The sequence below is a fragment of the Gracilinanus agilis genome, chromosome 2, assembly GCF_016433145.1.
Source record: "Gracilinanus agilis isolate LMUSP501 chromosome 2, AgileGrace, whole genome shotgun sequence".
Classification (NCBI taxonomy): domain Eukaryota; kingdom Metazoa; phylum Chordata; class Mammalia; order Didelphimorphia; family Didelphidae; genus Gracilinanus; species Gracilinanus agilis.
In genome coordinates, this window is record NC_058131.1 from 136,563,940 (window position 1) to 136,584,139 (window position 20,200).

Here is a 20,200-nt window from a genome sequence, read left to right on the forward strand (position 1 = left end):
TCTTTATTTAAAATGTATGTGGATCAGCTTTTTCAACAACTGTAGTTATGAAATCAATGTACCAGGGACTAGGCTCCATGCTTAAAATACGAGGGTAAAAAAGTAGAATGATTTGTACATTGTTTTAATTGAAAGAATAAAAAAGGACAATGTGTCCTGGAACAGTGTGATAAATGGGCGTTAAATGGCATAAAGACCTTTTAAAAAGGGGGATGGCATTCCAGATCATCTGGGTCTCCTTTAAGCCTTGGCTATGATGCATATTTATACATTGACAACTTGTAACAGATGAATACTCGTGAAGTCTTGAGCCAACTGATGCCTCTTTGAAGAGGAAAATGATTTTTACAAGGATCATTATGGGAAAGACTGAAAAATGGGAAAAATAATAACCCTTCATGTGCGATTTCACATATGTGGGAAATATTCATTCTGGCTAAAAGGCAAGGGCACTCAAGCCTGCCATTTCTGTTTTGGTGTTCATCAGTGAAAACAGTTCTACTCAGCCAAAGTTTAATGCAGCCCATTACAATGGAAGATGCTATAATAGATCCCAGAGAAGCAAACTGTTCATATCATACTCTTCTGGTAAATACATCAATAATAATTTATTAAATCTTTGTGCTTTCAGAGGGGCTAGAAGCAAAGGGACTTTCTCCTCCTCCCAAGAAGAGCAAAGCAAAGAAGCCAGAAAATGTGAAGGAATCTAATGAGGGTAGGTGCCATTCATTTTCCCCCTAAAAACCACCTAACTACTGTTTACTTAAGAGAAAAAAATGGTTTCCTTTTCATTTTTTAAATTGGCCAAGACATACTCAAATTTCAGTCAGTGCTAGTGTCTCATGTGTCCCTTCAGAAGCTTGTAGGTAAAACAAAGATAATAATTGTCTATAATTTAATAAGCACTTTTTATTGTTTCCAACTTGTTTGCAACACTAACCCAACACACATATACATACACCCATAACAAATACACTCCATTGTTAGATGGTGTAAAAATAAACATGAGATAAAGATTTTTTTGTTTTTAAGAGAGTTTTTTAAAAGCAGAATTTTTTAAAAAGTCATGTTCCTAGTATCATATGTTTTCTTTTTTCTGCAAAGTAGAAAATTGCAGGTTGTGTTTGCAAATAGCATTGTCTGAAATTGTGTGATAGTTAAGGTCACAATCAATACATGTTGCCAATGACTAAGCAATAGCCAATAGGCTTATTGGGATAATTTTTCCTTCTCTTGAACATATTCCCAGATTTAGGCTATTACAATGGAGAATGAAAATACTTCTCGCTGAACCTTTTATTTTGTTTTGCATTAACAGCATAGTTCAAACTTTGCTCTATTCTGCAAAGAGAGGCGTCATAGGGCAGTGGAAATGATGGATTGAAAGTCAGAGGATCTGGGTTCAAATTCAGATTGACATTTTCTGTCTGTATGACCCTTACGCAAGTCAGATCATCTTTTGGGGACTCAGTTTCCTACTTATTTCAAATGAGGCAATTGGATTAGATGACCTTGAAGGCCTCTTTTATAGAACCTCTCCACCTATGAACTTGAAAATAAATGTCTTGCTTTTTGAAAGTCCAAGAATTATTTTAGAGAAACAGGATGTTGCTTAGGGATCTAGAAGAACTAAAAGTGATAAAACTTAGCTTGACTGGATTAATGCCCCTCTAAAAAAAACAACCTTGAAAAAGAGTCTGTGGTTAACAATCTAAAAATTATTAGATTTTAGGTGGTTTGAGGCAGCTAGGTGGTTCAGTGGATAGAGTTCCAGTCTTGGAGTCAGGAAGATCTGAGTTCAAATTGGACCTCATGCATTTATTATCTGAGGGACCCAGGGCAAGTCATTTAGCCCTTATTTGCTTCAGTTACTCTATAAAAATCAGGGTGCTTTGGAGAAAGAAATGGCAAACAATGCCAGTATCTTTGCCAAGAAAATCCCATGAGGTCATGTAGAGTCTGACATGACTGAATGACAACAACAACCAAGGGGTTACCTAAAAAAGTTAAGTACATCAAGAATGCATTCATTTATTCATTCATATATTCATTCAAGAAATATTTACTAATCTCTAGGGGAAGATAAAAAGAAAAATAAGCTATAGTACTTATATCAAGAGACCTATAAACTAATAGAAAATATTGTATGTCGAGCAACAACTAATTCAAAACAGAAATGGATGTGAGAATAAGAGAAGTTTGAACAAAGAGCTATTGGAGTTTATGTGAGGATGGTGTTGCTTCTGACCAGAGGGATCAGGAAAAACTTCATTAGATAAATGGTATTTGAATTGAACTTTGAAGAATAGATATGATTTTAAAAGGTGGAGTTAGGATAAAGGGAAGATGGAGAAGAAGTCATAGGATGGCTAGAAGAGATGTCAAAGGACAATTCCCTCATTTGACAAATGAGGGAACTTAGGCCTATGAAGATTAAGGAGATTGCCCAAGGACACCCAAAATCCTAGACATAAGAAAAAGTATAAACAGAGGCAAGTACATATAGGATGTGTTTAAAGGGAAAAGTTTTCTATTCAACTTGAATGTATAATATGGGAGAGAAAAACAGTGTGAGAAGGCTGAAAGGGTAACTGCAGATAGATAATGGTTGGCTTTGAATGTGAGAGTGAGGAGTTTGAATTTTCATAGGGATAGGGGAATTCTTAAGGTTTTCCAGGTGTTTAATGATGTGATAAAAGCTATACATTAGGGAAATTATGCTGACAATGGCATATAGGGTGAGTTGGAGGGAGAGAGACCAGAAATGAAGAACCAGCTGGAGAAAATATCTTCTGTGATTGAGTACAAGCTCTGACTGACTTACTAGCTGTGTGACTTTGGGTGAGTGAGTCCCGTTTCTATGTGATCTTCAGTTTCCTAATCAGTAAAAGGGGTGCCAGAATTCCTGTTACATTGGGTTTGTTGTGAGGGAAGTGCTTTATAAAGGAACAAGCACTCTATGCAAGATCTGTTCCTCTAGAGCTCCTGTTGGTAAGGGGAGTCAGGTACAAACACTAAATTGCCCTTCCCTTGGAGAGTTTCATCTTTCACATGCCTTCACATCAAAGATATGTTATCCTTTAAAGTTTTCTTTTTGTTTTTTTCCATTGGTCATTACTTTTTTGTCCTTTTAACTTCTCATTTTATGGGTGATCCAATGATGACTGTTTCCCCCCATTATGTCATTATCCAGGCAATCCTGAATGTTACTCTTTTCCCAAAAAGAAATGCTTCACTATCTACCAAAGTAAATTGCTTTTTGAAACCTCTTCCCTGTGTGAGCTGGTGTTGTGGCTCCAGCTGTCCAACTCCAATGTCTGAAGAGTCAGTATGAGTCACGAAGACTAAGAAGATAAACTCTTTCACTTTAAGACAGTGCGAGGGGTCAGCATTATGTCATTCACATCGTAACTACATTTAAACCATAATTATATCCTTGGAGCTGCAGGAATGCCATTGTTTCAAGTGTGGAGAGATTTTCTTTCCTAAGCTGGTCATTCCTCTTTGTTGGGCTTACTTTGACAGAGAGGAGACAGAGAAAGAGACAGAGGAGAGAGAGAGAGAGAGAGAGAGAGAGAGAGAGAGAGAGAGAGAGAGAGAGAGAGAGAGACAGAGAGACAGAGAGAGACAGAGACAGAGACAGAGACAGAGAGCAGAGAGACAGAGAAAAGACAGATACAGAGAGAGGAGATGTGGAGATATTTTGGTTATTTTATTTATAAACCATTCACTTCAGTTCTCCACTGCTCCTCCCTCAGTGCTAGATTACCATTAATGAAACTAACATCTGTCCTTAGCTACCAGCATGTGTCCTCAGAAAGGTGAAAAATAGACTCACTGGAGATTTTCTGGGACACATAAATTTTATAAAATATTGAAGCTAGAAAGGACTATAGAAATCACTTAATCCAACTTTGTATTTTTAATAAATTTTATTGCTATCTTTCATTTTTATATTTCATAAATTTCTCCTTCTGTTCCTTCTCCCTGTAATTCCCAGAGACCCATTTCTTATAATAAAAAAAGTTTTAATTTNAGAGAGAGAGAGAGAGAGAGAGACAGAGAGAGAGACAGAGAAAGAGAGAGACAGAGACAGAGAAAGAGACAGAGAGAAGACAGATACAGAGAGAGGAGATGTGGAGATATTTTGGTTATTTTATTTATAAACCATTCACTTCAGTTCTCCACTGCTCCTCCCTCAGTGCTAGATTACCATTAATGAAACTAACATCTGTCCTTAGCTACCAGCATGTGTCCTCAGAAAGGTGAAAAATAGACTCACTGGAGATTTTCTGGGACACATAAATTTTATAAAATATTGAAGCTAGAAAGGACTATAGAAATCACTTAATCCAACTTTGTATTTTTAATAAATTTTATTGCTATCTTTCATTTTTATATTTCATAAATTTCTCCTTCTGTTCCTTCTCCCTGTAATTCCCAGAGACCCATTTCTTATAATAAAAAAAGTTTTAATTTTTTTTAAAAAGAGAAAATTTAGTGAAAGCAATCTGACAAAATATGCAAGAATTCATACCCCTAGACTCATTTCCCAGCCCTACTTTTGAAAAAGTGTAATGAGAAGTGTGTCCTCATAGACCAAGATTATTTTTGTGATGCTTAACAATGATAATTCTATTATTTTTTTCTTCCTATTTATATCATGTGTGTGTTTTCTTGGCCCTCTTTACTTTAATGTTCTCCATTTCATTTAAGTCTTTCCATGGTTCTCTATATTCATCATAGCCATTATTTCCTACAGCACAGTAACAGTCATTACATTCATTGAAACAACCACAGTCTATTTAGCCATTTGCCAATGATGGGCATCTGGGTTTTTCTTTTTTTTCCCTTTGTTTTATTATTCATTTCTACAACGAATGATGTTATAAATATTTTGGTACATTTGAAGTTTTTCTAGTTTATTGCTTTAGTCCAGCCTCAGAGCTTATAAACTCCTTGAGGGCAGGGATCATCTTTGGTCTCTTTTGTATCCCCAGGGCTTAACACAAAGCCTGGCACATAGGAAACACTCACCAAATGCTTATTGCTTTATTAGTTGATTACTGAGTGGCAGTGTCAAGGCTCAGAACAATGAAGCAACTTGCCCAAGCTCTTTTGGCTTATTAGTGACTGATCAGAGATCCAATGCTTTGTACAACAGGCACAATGCCTTTCAGTTCTGTAATTCACCATACAGGCCTTCTGCTCTGCCCATATTAATAGAGCATTTTGTGGTTTAAAAAAAATCACTTTGCTCAAATAAGCATGTCATAATGAAAAAAGTTCTGGACCCAGTAAAGAAGCACAAGTCTAAGGTTTTAATCCTCATTTTATTGCTAGCTACATGATCTTTTAAGTACTCTGAACCTCAGTTTCTTCAACTGTAAAACTAAGAGGTTGGACTAGTTGTTTTCTAAGTGGCTAATATAAATATTATTTCCCTCATTCCCTGGGAAGGTTCAGAGAAAGAACGGATGGCATTGGGGTCACTCACTGCAGCTAACAGAAATGCTTTGCTATACTTAATAGATGATTCCCTCAAAACTAAATATAAATCACATTTTAAAAATAAAGGGCAGGCTATCACATTTCCCCATTAAGCACCATTTTAAAAACCAGAGTTATTCCCCCAAGGGTAAGAATTTTCCCATAGTGAGTTGTGGCCAGCATTAGGTGGCACCAATGCTAGATGGGAATCATTACTTAATAGAATATTTCTCTGCAGGAGCATGTTTCTGATTCCAGGATTTCCACTTGGTTATCAAATGTTTCTGGTTTATACAGACACACAGACACACACACACACACACACACACACACACACACACATGCCTCTTTAACCTCCTTTAAAGCCTCATAATATTTCTTGTGTTTAGAGAATTTTTCCCCTGCAAACCCCAAACTCCCAAACTTTCCTCCTCTTTTCTTTTTTTTTTTCTTTCTGCTTTGATATTTATAATGTGTTATTAGTGTTGAACTACTAGGGGGCCAGGCATTTAATTGATGTAGGAAGTCCAATATGGGAAATTCCATCCACCAATGGGAATCAGCACCTGCTCTGAAACTTAAGAGTTTTAGAAAGTTACTCGTTGTTCTGAGAGATTAAATGACTTGCTCGGAGTTCCTAGGATAGGAAACAGGCAGGACTTGAATGAGATGACCCTGACTCTCTGTCCAACAATCTAGCAATGCCTCCATGCTACTGACCAAAGGATCGATGCTCTACACTTCTGCTATGTCTCCACTTAAAAGGGTCTACTGAAAATCCCTTAAACTTGAGCTTTCCAATGTTGTAAAATGAATTCATTCTCTGCTAATTAAATCTGGACAGTTAAACATGTAATATGTGCTTTTTGATTGATTGATTTTACTTAAACAAGAGGCTCCTATATACATACTTCCAATACCTCCTTTGGGAATAGAAAGGGTTGATTAACAGTGATTGTAGCTGTCCCTATTCTGCAAATCTCTCTGATAGAGCATATGACAGATGGGGAAATCATCCTAGCTACACTGTGAATAACACTCCCCTCCACAATAGGACTTTATTCCTGCTTTGGCTTGTTCCAAATGTGGCTTCCTTCCATGGAACACACAGCAGTGTCCACTGGTGCTAGTTGGGAGGCTTTTCCAAAGGATCACACATTTTTTAGCTGGAAAGGACTAGTTAGAGGTCATCTAATTCAGTCCCAACATTTTTAAAAATGAGGAAACAGGTGCAGACGTTTCAGTCATTTGCCAGTATATTATAAACTCCTTCAAAGGGAAAGAAAGATTTTGTTTCTGTTTGTTTTGCTTTGCTTTGCCTTATTAACTCAAAAACTAACTTAGTACTTTTCGTATAACAAATACTTGTTGAATTGAACTGCTCAGGGCTTGCAAAAAACAACAGAGCTGAGATTTGAACCCAGGCTCCTTTAACTTCAAATTCTGCATTTATTTCTATCACACACTACTTTACTAGTGTTAGGTGTTTGTGTGTATGTGTGTATGTTTTTAATTTTAGCTTAGCTGTCAGATTCAGTCTGTTAATCTTCCAGGGCTCGAGAGTAATTGGTTATTATTTATTTACTAGGTAGCTTTGAAATGAATTTACAGTCACCTGAGTTCCATATATGGCATCTATCCCCAAAATGCTGGAAGGAAAAAGTAAATAATATGACAGTGAAATGCTTGTAGAGTCACAGAGCAGAAATAGCCTGAGGTCTGTGAGTTTTAAGCTCCAGAGTGGATTTTGCTGATATCAAACTACGCAGGATCTCTATTGCAGAAGGTTTTCAGTCTGGCCCACAGAATTAGCTTTTCCTTATTCAATAACCAACTCTGGTGCTTAGGGCATTGGACTGGAGTAAAGAGTCATGAATCGTCATGATGGAAAAAACAAAACAAAACAAGACAAAAACAATTTTCATGGATTCTTCAGGGGAAAAAAGGTTAAAATCAGATGTGTTTATTATCTGTTTCTATTGTGCATGTCTTTGTATACTTTTTGAGCAATCAAAAATGCATTTATTAAGCTCTTATTATCTACCAGGCCCTGTACTCTTGACTATTTTCAGATGAGAAGTGACCAAATATTCAATGTGAATAAAATTCTGTATACCAGCTTCTGAAGCAGAGTAATCAGTTGGTTACTATGAATTATAAACATAACCTTCTTTCTGATATACAGAAGTCAAGAGATAAATTTTCCTGCCATTAAGGCATCTGAATATTCAAGTTATATATCATATATAAAGTATATACATGAATACATAAATATATTTATACATATAAATATTAAATCTACATATATGTGTGTACATCTATATTTTTATATATGTCTATGTCTATATATATATGTATATATATATATATATCTGCCTCTATATTTATCTATCTATAAATAGTCAAAACTCGATTAAGGCTAATGCCTGGGAAATCTGGTCTTTTGCTATTGGATTTGCTGATTAGTAAAAAATTAATAATTAAGGGTCAAAATGTTTGTTTTTTATTTCAGCTCTTGTCAAAAAGTCTTGTGAAAATTTATAATAGATTCTTCTACCTCTATGAATACAAAACAATGGATATAATTTAATCTCCCTTTGATTGGAGGCCTTATGGTACCTCCCACCCATCATTTTGAATATCATTTCTAATTGTACAATTTTACCCTTTAAATGGAGATGGAAGAAATGTAGAATGTTGAAATGAATCTGCTTGCTTTTCCTGTGGAAAAGATCTTCCTTCTCTAGTACAGATATACTTGTGGAAGGAACTTCAAGTATTTGAGAATCCTGATAAACCAAAAAATTTCTAGAACGGGCAAATGATTATCTTTAGGGATAATAACAGTAGCGATGCCATTTCCAAAATTTCTTTAGGTAACTAGTTTACTAGAAGTTATGCCATTTTTCTGGCAGAAAATAGATGATTGTTTTATTTCACTAGTTATTTGTAATGTTTTCTGGTACTCTGGCTATGTTTCATTCTTTAAAAAATTAACTTTACCTGTTTTCTTATTTTTAATTCGTAAGACAAAACATTTTAGGTTCTATTAAGGCATATGGGGATGTTATGTCCATATGCTTCTGTTTCTGAACAATGAAAAATATAAGAAACACATAATTTTAATGGAGAGAGAAATATTAAAGTTGCATGAAAGGGTACCACTCAATTCTTATTTTAAAAATTTCCCTTGTGATCCTATAATAAGGTACTGGCTTATTCCTCTTAACAAGATTCCAACTCTATAATAGCACCACAGGTATAATGAGAACCCTAGAGCTAATATGGGGCTATTATAACTTTCAAACCACTGGTGTCTTTGCTATCAAATCTCATCTATCCCATCATTTGCCTACCAACCATAATCTCCAGAACTATATAACCAAAATCAATAACATGCTCTCGAAGGAAATGGTTTTGAAGGCTATGATTGATAGATGAATTTGGGGATACAAGGTGATAATGCCCTTTGTGGTTGTTTTGTATTGTTTTTAGTAGACCTAATAAATAGTAGATAAAGGATATGCTTGAGAAATACTTTAATTTGATTTCAGCAAAGCCTTTCATTATATTTCTCATGAGGTTCATGAACTTTTTTGTTGTTTTTGCTTTTTAAAACTTTCCATTTTAATTTTTAAAAATAGTTTGATAATTGTGTTTCAGTAATATTTCCTTTATTATCTTTTGTTCATTTTGTGAATATAAAATATTATCCTGAGAAGGAATCAATAGGCTTAACCAAACCCTCAAAGCAGGAAATGACACAAAAAGTTAAATTCCGCCCTGAATTAGAGTTATTCCAAAGTAGAATAGACTTCCTCAAGAAATACTGAGCTCTCCTTTTGAGGGGACTTCAAGCAAACACTGGGCAAAGACTGCCGGGAATGTTGGAGAGATGATTCTTCAAATACAGATTGAATTAGGTCCTTTCCAACTCTGAGATCCTGTGATTCAGAGATGCTGAGCATATTTTTCTATCCTATCATGTTTCAATGATTTAATCATGGCAATATAAAAGCATGCCATACAATAACCTATGCATTCACAGGTGATTAAGGGGCCATATGTTTCAAACTGACTCCTCAGGAAGCCAAAAGAGCGTCTAATTTGCTCATGGAAGGAGCTTTATCCTGTCCTTCCAAATATTAATGATCTCTTTCATTATGGTAGAGAAAACACTTCCCTGGACAACTGGACCATTGATGGAATGCACCAAATATTGACAGCAAGGCAGTTTTCTTTCTACCCTATTACCTTCTCTATGTATTAAACTATCAGGTAGCGTGCTGTTTTGTTTCTGACTGGACAGAAGGGACATTCTGTCTTTAAAAATGCCAGGCACCAGTCCATGCATTATATTCATAAGCAGCCTCTTTAATTTAATTTTTTTGACAAGTGCAGTGAAGGGTAAAATCAGCCGGTCATAATTTTGACTCTGCCGTCACTCAGATATGCTTAGTGATTGACCAGCTTAGGGGGAAAAAAGTCAGGTGTGAAGAAAAGAAGCTTTTTCTTTGAGATAACAATGCCTGGTCTTATCCTTTGTATTTTGAAACACTAAAAATGCCAAATTAAAAAAAAAGTGTAAATAGCCACTTTAAGGTTCAGACTTCATAGGAAGATAATTTCCATCCCTGAAATACTACATAGGATGGATCTGCTTTCGTAACACTCTAAACTAGACCTCTAGTTGGAAATATGCTAGAAATCCTTTGAAGAACTAAGACTTGGTTCCTCGTTATTCCATCTTTATCGTAAATTCCTTTGGCATTTAATTCTAATAGAAATGCTCAGCATCAAGTAGACATGACCTGAGTTATGTGGTACAAATGGCTATTTGTATTCAGAGAATTTAGGGCCCCATTTTCCAAGTTGGGAAAAGTGTGTACTTTTGAAAGCTCTCCCCAAAGATCATTGATTCCTTAGGTAGATGACTGCCTACATGAAATTATTTCAGAAGTCTTTCGACCTCATCTCCCACACCCAAATATTACCATCCTTTGTTCACTAATATTTAAAATTTCTTTAATAGAAAAAATGTTTTTCATGCTAGAAATTTAGAATAATTACAATTCAAAAACCCTCTAAAGATATAATAGACTAACATATACTAATTTGCACTTGGGTATTGTAATAGGGGTATTTGGGGAGATGGAATTAGATGGGAATAGATGAATTACTTTGGGCCAATAACAAAGGTTTTACCCTGTGGGTTGAAGGCCAGCAGTTAACTCTGACCAGGTCAGAGCCTGGTCTAAGATCCAGCACACAGATCACTCAGTCACAGATCAGGCAATGGTTACTGGAAGTTGTAATTTATTCTCAAAGAGATATTTGGAGGGGAAAGGGAATTTCTATCACTATTTACTAGCTAAGTATCCCAAGAACTAAACCTTCATGAGAAGGGTCTTCAGAGATTTGATGGACTACTCTGTTCCTTCTCTCTCACCTAAAACCTCCCTGAACCTTAAACTAGCTACCCTACACTAAGCAAACCTCTCTTGATTATTATTAGAGGTATTGGTCTGTGCCAGATTAGATAGGGCCCCAAAGGAAAGGTCCCAAGTCCAAATGGACTCGGACCTCCACTTACATCTGACAGATGCAGATAGCTGGATGTTGCTTCAGGCTAGCTTCAGGTTCAAAGATATTCCAAGGAAAACATGTGTTCCAGCAGCAAGGGCAGGTAAAGGAACTCCACCAGGTATTTGGCAGCAACTCCTTCAAAGTGCTTGTAGTCAGCAAACCCCCAGAGAGAGAGAGACCAACAGCTCCTGAGTTGCAGCTCAACCCTTCCTTCAACATTCCAGAATCTTTCCCCATGCATCTGTCCTTTGCAAACCATCATCTCTTCCCTCTCTTCCTTATAACAGTATAAACGAGTAAAATAAGATCTTTTCCATTGAGCTTTCTCTTTTTATGTTTATTTTTATGTGGAAGAGAAACAGAAGCACTGGAAGCTAAGATGAAAGAAAGTAGAATGTCATGGGGCTAGTGAAAATGCATCAGTTAGAGAAAACCTTTTTTTCCACAATTTTTCTAGTGGTTGGCCAGGTCAACTTTATAGTTCTCCTCATGGCCTCATATCAGTTCAGACTAAAACATATACTTTCTCTCTGAACTTAAGGATCAAAAAAGAAATAACTCTAGTTTGACTACTAGCATTGATAAGGTGGGCAATAACCAGAGGAGAGCACCCACGATGGTAAAGGTCCATTAGTTAGGTCAAGAAAGTATTCAGTCTGGAAAATGGGAAATTCAAGGAAGAACTTGCTACTGCCTTCAGGTAGTTGAATGACAATCATGTAGAAAAGTGGTTAGCTCCAGAGAGTCAAATATTAACAAATATTAACTCAGTTGATCCTCACAACAACTCTAAGAGGTAGGTCTCAGAATTGTAGTAATAGAGGCAGGCAGGGATAAAGTGACTTGCCCAAGGTCATTCAGCTAATAAAAACTCAAATCTTCAAGCCCAGTTTTGAGCTGACCTTTTCTTTAATAGCATAGCTTTTTCCTCTGGAGAGAAATAATTTTAGAACATTTGCTATATGTCATCACCTGCAGAGAGAGCATGTAAAGGGTCATATCTTTAGAAATTAATTTTTCAGCCACAAAATGATTTTTGTTATAGTATTCTCTTTCTACCCAGTCTTTGATTTGAAAAATCTTCAGGTTATAATTTTTTCTACTTTATTTATTTCAAAATTTCAGTTTTGTGTTATAACAAAGTCATGACTTTTTTAAACAGACTTTAAAGCTATCTCCCTACACCAGAATTGCCTGGTTACTATCCATGGTTTCCAAGCACCTTTCCAAAGTACTCCTATTTTCTGCTAACTCTTTTCACACAGGGCCCGTAAGAGTCAACCCTAGAAAATAACTTTATCTCAAGAGACATTATTGCTTGAAGAATAGTATACAGGGAGATATTTCTATTATATTCCCATTAGAAAAAACCTCTGTTAGGGCCGCTTGAATTATATTTCCATTCTCCATTTGGAAATCCCCATTGGCTACAAATCATGTTTGTTGTTGCAGGCATTATGGTGTACTTATCCTCTGAAACAAAACAAAAAATAAAATCAGCATGGTGAAAAAGTTAGAGTGGTCAGATATGTGTACATGCCAATGTTTTTCAAAGTATTCAGTCTGTGAGCAGAAAAATGCTGAACTCAGAATAAGATTAGTGTATACTAAGTACATCATTTGAAAAACACAAATAAACTTTTGGGATGCTTACAAAAGACCAGGGAGTGAAACAGCTTTTAGTAAATACACTTACCCAAAGGTCATGTTTGTTTTCTTCCAGACCTCTGGGGCTGATATTGTTTTTGTCATTACTACCAAATTATGCAGAATGAATTATCTTAGCAGTTGTTTTTTTGTTTTCCATCTTTTAATTTCTTTAAAAAATAAATAACACGGCTATAATTCTAGTCAGATTGGAAATCATGACAATCAGATTCTAACATTTTTATGTTGGAGAGCTTCAACAGGACAGGTGAGGACTTCTCAGGATGGTGGCCAGCCAGTGTCAAGGTCAACAGCTCTCATGTTCTCATCCTATAGGATGGTGTGATTGATTTATTTTTTGTAAAAACAGAAGGATTTGAGCCTTAATTCATTGTCGTCAGAAGATAATCAGGACAGATTCATTCTAATGAATCAATGCCAATCAAAGGAAGTGGTGTTGGGAAGAAGGATACCTATGAGCCACCCATCTCTCCTCTTCCCTATACAGGATCCAGGATGATCCAATTCCCTACCACTTTCTCAACCACATATCTACTTCTACATATGAACAATCTTGTCCTAAGTTAATACCACAAAATCTGAATCAATACTTTATTGTGGGATGATTTTTCCAGTTTTATTTTTTTTAATTTCATTTAAAGTTGTACCTCTAAATGGTTATCATCATCATTATAATTATTATTAATAATCATACAATTATGATAATATATAATTGCATGTTATATAATATATTATAAATATTAAAATGTAATAATTAATATTATATTAACTCAGAGGTGATATTGACTTAGGTTACCATTGACATCAGAAATTTCAGGATGTAGAAATTCCAATCACAAGAAGAATTAGCAAACTGTTTGGAACAGGATCAGAGAGGTGTTAGGGAATAATAGCTAGCACTGATATGGTACTTTAAGATCTGCAGAGTCCTTTAAATATGATATCTTATTCGATCCTTGCACAATGCCTACCCTCCAATATAGACTATATCATTTCCATTTTAGATATTAGGAAATAGGCAGGAAAAAAAGTTAACTGACTTGCTCAGTGTCCCACAGTTGAGTAATTATGGAAGGCAGGATTTAAATTTAATTCTTCCAAACTCTAGACCAAGCACTATCCACTATGTCACTTAGATACCCATCTATTCCCAACTAAAGAGCTTAACTGCCTTCCATGGTCCAAGATCGACTGTGGCATAAGAGTAGATACCTATCAGTAGTGTTGGGGCCAAGGACTTGTCAATACACATTTCTGAGCATGGAGCCTCTCAAAAATCAATCATTATTGAGGGGTTTTGCAAAAAAGGCCAGTTAGTATAATGAGAGAACTTGAACTAAATCAGGGTTGATCCTAAATCAGCTCTACAATCTAGTCCTTCAAAAGGATTTAGGATTTTGAGAAAGCAGAGAAATCTTTCATTAAATAGAAGAGGAGAGTAACAGTTACATCAAGGAAGTATTTTCCAGATGAAAGACACACACATGTACATTTGTTTACATGTATATATATTTATATTTATATATACTTTACATGCATATGTTTTATAAACTGTGTTTATTTTATACTATACATATATATGTGTACTTATAGATTATATGTGTATGAATACACATAAACATATAGATGTGTGTGTGTGTGTGTGTGTGTGTGTGTGTGTGTGTAAGACCAAAGTAAGGGGGTTACAGATTTAGGCAGCTTTCCTCCAACAATAGGAAATGTTCCTCTGCCAGGCTCTTTTAAGCCAGAGGAGCGAGACCCATTGCATTGTGCTGGTTGAGTGGCACCTCCACAATGGCCCTCCTTAGGCTTAAGAGATCGATGTTTAACCTAATTAATTTCTTGCTACCATGTTGGAAGTTTAGGAGAACATACTGAGGTTATCTCTATTGTAACAATAAAAAGGCCAGTCAGTAAAGGATGTTTATAGAAAGTGAGATAGAGAGGAGTCTATGTGGCGAGTCTCTCTTCCAGCTCTCCCCTGGGGTCAAATATACACTGGGAGATTTTAAGGGGGTGTCACCCCAAAACTGGTTGACCTGGATGTTCGTGCCATGCCACAGGAGTTGGGGGCAAGGCTTCCCTATAAGATGAGGTATGTGGTACCCCAATCCAATTCTGAATAAGGATGGGGTTCACACAAACCTCTCCCAGAAAAGTTAATTTTACAGCGGGTGGTCCAGCTTCAAGATGGAGGCAGCCAGACCAAGCTGTGGTTCCCCTCTCCCTTGTTGTCTCTCAGGCACTCTGAAACTTTATCTGACTGATGAATGGTGAATTTTATTATTTGCAATTTAGGGATTTGGGAAAGGAGTGAAGGGCAGAGGGATTTGGAAGTGCTCTCTTCTCTATTTCTATGGGATGTCTCTTAGGAGGGAACCTTTGGGGTTCCCACCCCTAAGCTTCTTCCCCCACTCCTTCTCCTTCTGTTTCTATTTCTAGTTTTCTGTTTCTATCCTTTTCTATAACTGTAAGTTTTTTCCTGAAAGGGGGTCTCTCAGCAAGGCTGGGTAATGAGAGAAGGAGACTAAGAGATCATTCTCAAAAAGGAGTACAAAAACTTATCTAACTCTATTATTGAAGTCTTGATGGGTGAGATGCAATGGAATGGCTTTGTTCAGGGAATCAGGGTTTCAATTTCCAAAGAAAGATCCTCAGGAAGCCCTCAGGACTGGATGTAAGCTGGGATGACCTCCTCCTCTCTCTCTCAGTCCTCTGCCTGAAGACCTCTCCTCTCTTCTTCCTTGGTGAAATTCCCAGAATTCTCTCTGTCTCAACTGTTAGCAACTGTCAGCAACTGCCTTCTCTGGCTTCTTTTTGTCCCATCTCCCTTGCACAAATCCCATCCTTACACTATGCAGGTGACTCTAAAATAATCCAGATTATATCACTTAAACCACTCAGCTGCTGCCCCAATCCAACAGGCATCAGTGATGGAGGAGACTTCCAATCTTGGATTTGATGGGAGATTATGGCCAGCCTGGTTCTGTCATACATGTGCTAAGACAAACTGGTTCCTTTAGGCTAATGAGGGGCAGTGTATCTGGTTGTCTAAATGCCCTATGTGCTAGCAGAGAGTGACTCTGGTACAGAGAAGCATGAAATTCAATGTATTTTCCTTTAGAACCTACATTTCTTCCTAGAAAAACATTGGGCACTTTACAAAGTGAAATTAACTCTTTTAGGCCACTGAAAAAGCATGTTAGCACACAGGGGAACCCAACAGAGCAAGATATATTGCTAATAATTGTGCTACTATTACTGGTATGCAAGGGTGAAGCTTAGCTAGAGTATTCAGAGGGGTAGAAATAGGATTATTATTGCTTTGGGGTTAGTAAAATTGGTCTCAATCTCTGACAAATATGGGTGTAAGCAGAGGGGAGGAAATCTGGTATGATGGAAAAAAGCATTTAGTCTTGGAGTCAAAAGATATGGATTTGAATCTAGGTTCTGATACACCAGTTATGTGACTGGATTTCAGTTAACTTCTCTGTGTCTCAGTTTCCTCACCTGCAAAATAGGTGTGATGATTTCCCATAACTCCTCTCTCTGGGTTGTTGTAAGTCTGCAAATCTTAACACCTTAGAAATAGGGCACAGATAATGTCTCCAAATGTAGCAAGCCTCCAGATATCACCTTAGGGATAGTCCTCAGAAGTAAAATTGTCAACGGGTAAGTTATTTCTTCAAAATAATTCAACTGGTAACTGGCTCTTACAGAAATACATGCTGGGTAAATGTACTATGCATGAGTAATGAGTTTTAAAAAATAAACTAAAATATTTGGCAGGCTATAGAACATGAGCTCCATAAACAGAAAAACCAAAAATAAAAGATTTGCATTTTCAAGAAGGATTTAGGATTTTGAGAAATCTTTCATGAAATAGAATAGGAGAGTAGCAGTTACATCAAGGAGGTATTTTCCAGATGAAAGAACTTTAGAACAGGAAGCCACCTCAAAGGTGAGTTAGTGTGATATCCTCATTTTACAAAAGAGGAAACTAAAGCCCAGGAAGGGTACGATTGATTCCTGAGGTCACACAGCTAGTAAAATGTCAGAAACAGGATTGAGTCTATTTTAAAAAATTATATATTCTAACTATTTTTGTTTTTCTTGTGGTTTTTTCATTTATTTCAAATTTACTCATCTCGTTTATATATTTAAGTTCAGTGTCTTTTTTTCCCTTAGGTTTTACTTACATCTTTTGTTTTAACATGACAAACATTTCCAGGACACCTCTTTTCCTTGAAAGCTCTATTTTGGCAAAGTAATTAAGATAAATTAATAGCAGAATGAATTTATAGGAAAATGCATACAATAGTCCACATTCGTAGCATACCAACATCTATTTAAAAATGTTTTCTTAATTAACAGAAAAAATATTCTCTTCTCCTCAGCCTTTTTGGAAGAGAGAGAGAGAGAGAGAGAGAGAGAGAGAGAGAGAGAGAGAGAGAGAGAGAGAGAGAGAAAGAGAAGAGAAAAACAAATTTCTTGTAACAAATATGTATATAATGGAGGAAATAAAATTCTCATTGGCAGCATACAAACCTATACATACGCTTACATACATACACACAATGCATACATATACACACATGTGTACATAGGTACATGCATGCACATTGTGTGTTATATAATATCATTTTTACAACATTGACCCATTTTAAAATTTAACATACATATGATAAACACATATAAAAACATAGCAGTCATTAAGTCATTTATTAAATTGTTCCTTTATACTCTAAGCACTATGCTAGATACTAGGGGATACAAAGACAAAAATCAAATAGTCCCTTCCTTTAAGGTGCTTGCATTCTCTCTAGCTTTCCTATTATAAAAGGAAGTAAAGTTATTATGATATGAGTATGATGAAATCAAATTCTTCTCTTTGTGAGGATTGTTTCCTATTCTAAGCATTCACTATTACTTTTTAAAATATGTTCTAGAAATTTCCCAAGAAATAAAATCAAGTTAACATTCTAGAATTTGTAAATTATAGCCTATATCCTGCTCTCTTTTATTTTGAAAATCAGAACATGCCCTTTTCTAGTTCTCAATACCTTTTTCATTTCTCATGAACTTCCAACAGTTATTAAGAACAGCTCAGCATCATATCCCCCAGTATTTTTATTGCCTTTGGATATGGTTCTTCTAAACATAATGCCTTGAATTCATCAAGAGCCCCTAGGTATTTTCTCCATTTCTCTTTTTTTTCCCCAAGGATATCAACTCTTAACCACTTAGATTCTCTCCTTTCCAATAAAAAATGCCATTCTCTTCGGTAAAAGATAATATGAGCAAAATACAAATTAAAGAAATCTGATTTTTTCCATGAATGCTGTTCATCATCCATTCTATCCCAAGCACCTGTCCTAGTCTTTCTCTAATCCATTCCCTCCCATCATAGATTAAATAAAAGAAAACACAAAAAGCCTTTTTGTTGTCCTTGTATTTTTTTTACAGATTCCTAACTGCTTCTGAGCTTTAGTACTCCAGATTTTAGTCATATAGGTAAAGAACCATAACACATTTTCATATATATCCTTTATTATCTGTCCTTGCATATGTACACATGCAGAGAGATATATGTGTCTGTGTCTGAGTATGTACATATACATACATATATATACTCACACACACAAACACACATATATTCCTTTTTTAAAAAATTAGAATAGATTTAGTTCCTTTAATAACAGCCCCTTTTCCTAGGATTTATGTGAAATTATTTGTGACTTTTCTCTCTATCTAATTCTAAGATGGAGAGGTATGTTTCCCCTTAAGTTCTCATAATTTAAATCCATGCCGGATGTCAAATTCTCCCTTGTTATAGATTCGTCTCAAGAATACAATTTTATTTTGTTGATTCCTGCACCTCTGAAAGATGGAATTATCATCAAAGCAAGTCAACAATTATTATCTGTTCTACCTTTGGCAGAGAAGGATCTCCAGCAGATGCCCAGATAATTGAATTTCCCCAGTGACTAGTATATCATTCTTCTCTGCCAGCCTTATGCTCTTTTCAAAAACTTCTCATTTATTTCTTCTTTTTATCTTGGATATTCTGAAGTATATTGTCATTACAAAAATTCTTCTATTTCTACATATGCTGATTTTCTCTTAAAGGATTCATTTCTATGCTTCTCCTGTTTTATTGATATCTTCACATTACTATTTGTTCTTTAACTCTCCAGCCTCATCTTTATCACTTTCCCCAACTGTTTACCTCTCCTATTTCTCTTGATAATTTATCTGAATTTGCCTAGGCTGATTCCAAGTAAATTCTGTCACCAGGCCTATCCTCAAAATCTTTATAACTTGGTATGACCTAGTAAAGCTTATATTCCAGTGTATAACCTTTAGGAGTCCAGGATCAACTCTACTGTCTTTTGGAAGTTTTTGAAAGGATATCTAGTGTTTCAGATTCAATATATACAAAATAGAATTTTTATTTCCCATTAAATTTATAGCTCTACAGAGAGTTTACCACATTATCATTTACGAAGGCTTTCAACTTCATTATTCTCAACACTGCATACTCAACACACATATGCAATCAGTTGTCACATATTTTTCTTTCTGTCTTCACAATAACATATCCTCCCCTCTCTACTCATATAACTACCACTCCAGATGAGATCCCTATTACTTCTTCTCTGGTCTATTTTAATAAGATCCTTCTAAGTTTCCCTATCTCACATCTCTCCACTCCAAACCAGTATCAACATAATACCAAAGTGAATTTCCAAAGGTGCAGTTCCTATCATATGCCTATCCAAAAATCTTCCCTATTACTTTAGGACCAAATACAAACTCCCATGTTAGGCATTTGAAAACTCTTCACAGCAGAATTCTCTACCTTTGAAATTACGTTATGCATTACACCCTTCCATGCACTCTAATTATATTAGTCAAATTCCCCTTTTTCTCATTTCCAATGTTCCATAGTCCAGCTCTATGCCTTTGTACCAGGTGCCATTTTTATCTCTTGTATTCCTTATTTCCCTTCATGATTCAGCTTGAAATAATAAGTAAATAAATATTAGTAGGAGGTAATGGTTAGAGGGGTTTAGGTGGTTTTCTAAGGTTCTTGATGTAATAATCTTTTGGGTAGTTATTCAGAAGTCCTTTATATTTAGGAAGGATTCAGGAAGAAACTGACCAATTAACATTAAGTTGTTAAGCACGGTTTATAATAAAACTGGGACAGGTAAGGGAAGGGAGTGGGATGATCTAACTGGGATAAAACTAAATCCTTCTCACCAAGGTCCAACAGGTTTCCAAATAGATGTTTCTACACTGATCTCTACCTCAAGATCCCCAGCTATTTGTATTATGTCCTAACCAGAATCTCCCCACCCCCATCCCCTTTGGTAGCAATTAAGATAGGGAAAGCTAGAAGGTATACAGGTCCACTGGGTCAGCAGGGGAGATCTAACAACTGTTTTCCTCA

The 20,200-nt window shown here is 35.9% G+C and overlaps 1 protein-coding gene across 1 annotated transcript in view; it reads left to right on the forward strand.

Annotated features, from left to right (window-relative positions):
- Positions 1-20,200, forward strand: part of MACROD2 (mono-ADP ribosylhydrolase 2) — a 2,270,665-nt gene that overhangs the window by 2,072,214 nt on the left and 178,251 nt on the right. The window contains exon 10 of the mRNA XM_044663418.1: positions 632-715. Within this exon, the coding sequence (XP_044519353.1) occupies positions 632-715 (84 nt within the window). The remainder of the gene's footprint in view (positions 1-631; positions 716-20,200) is intronic.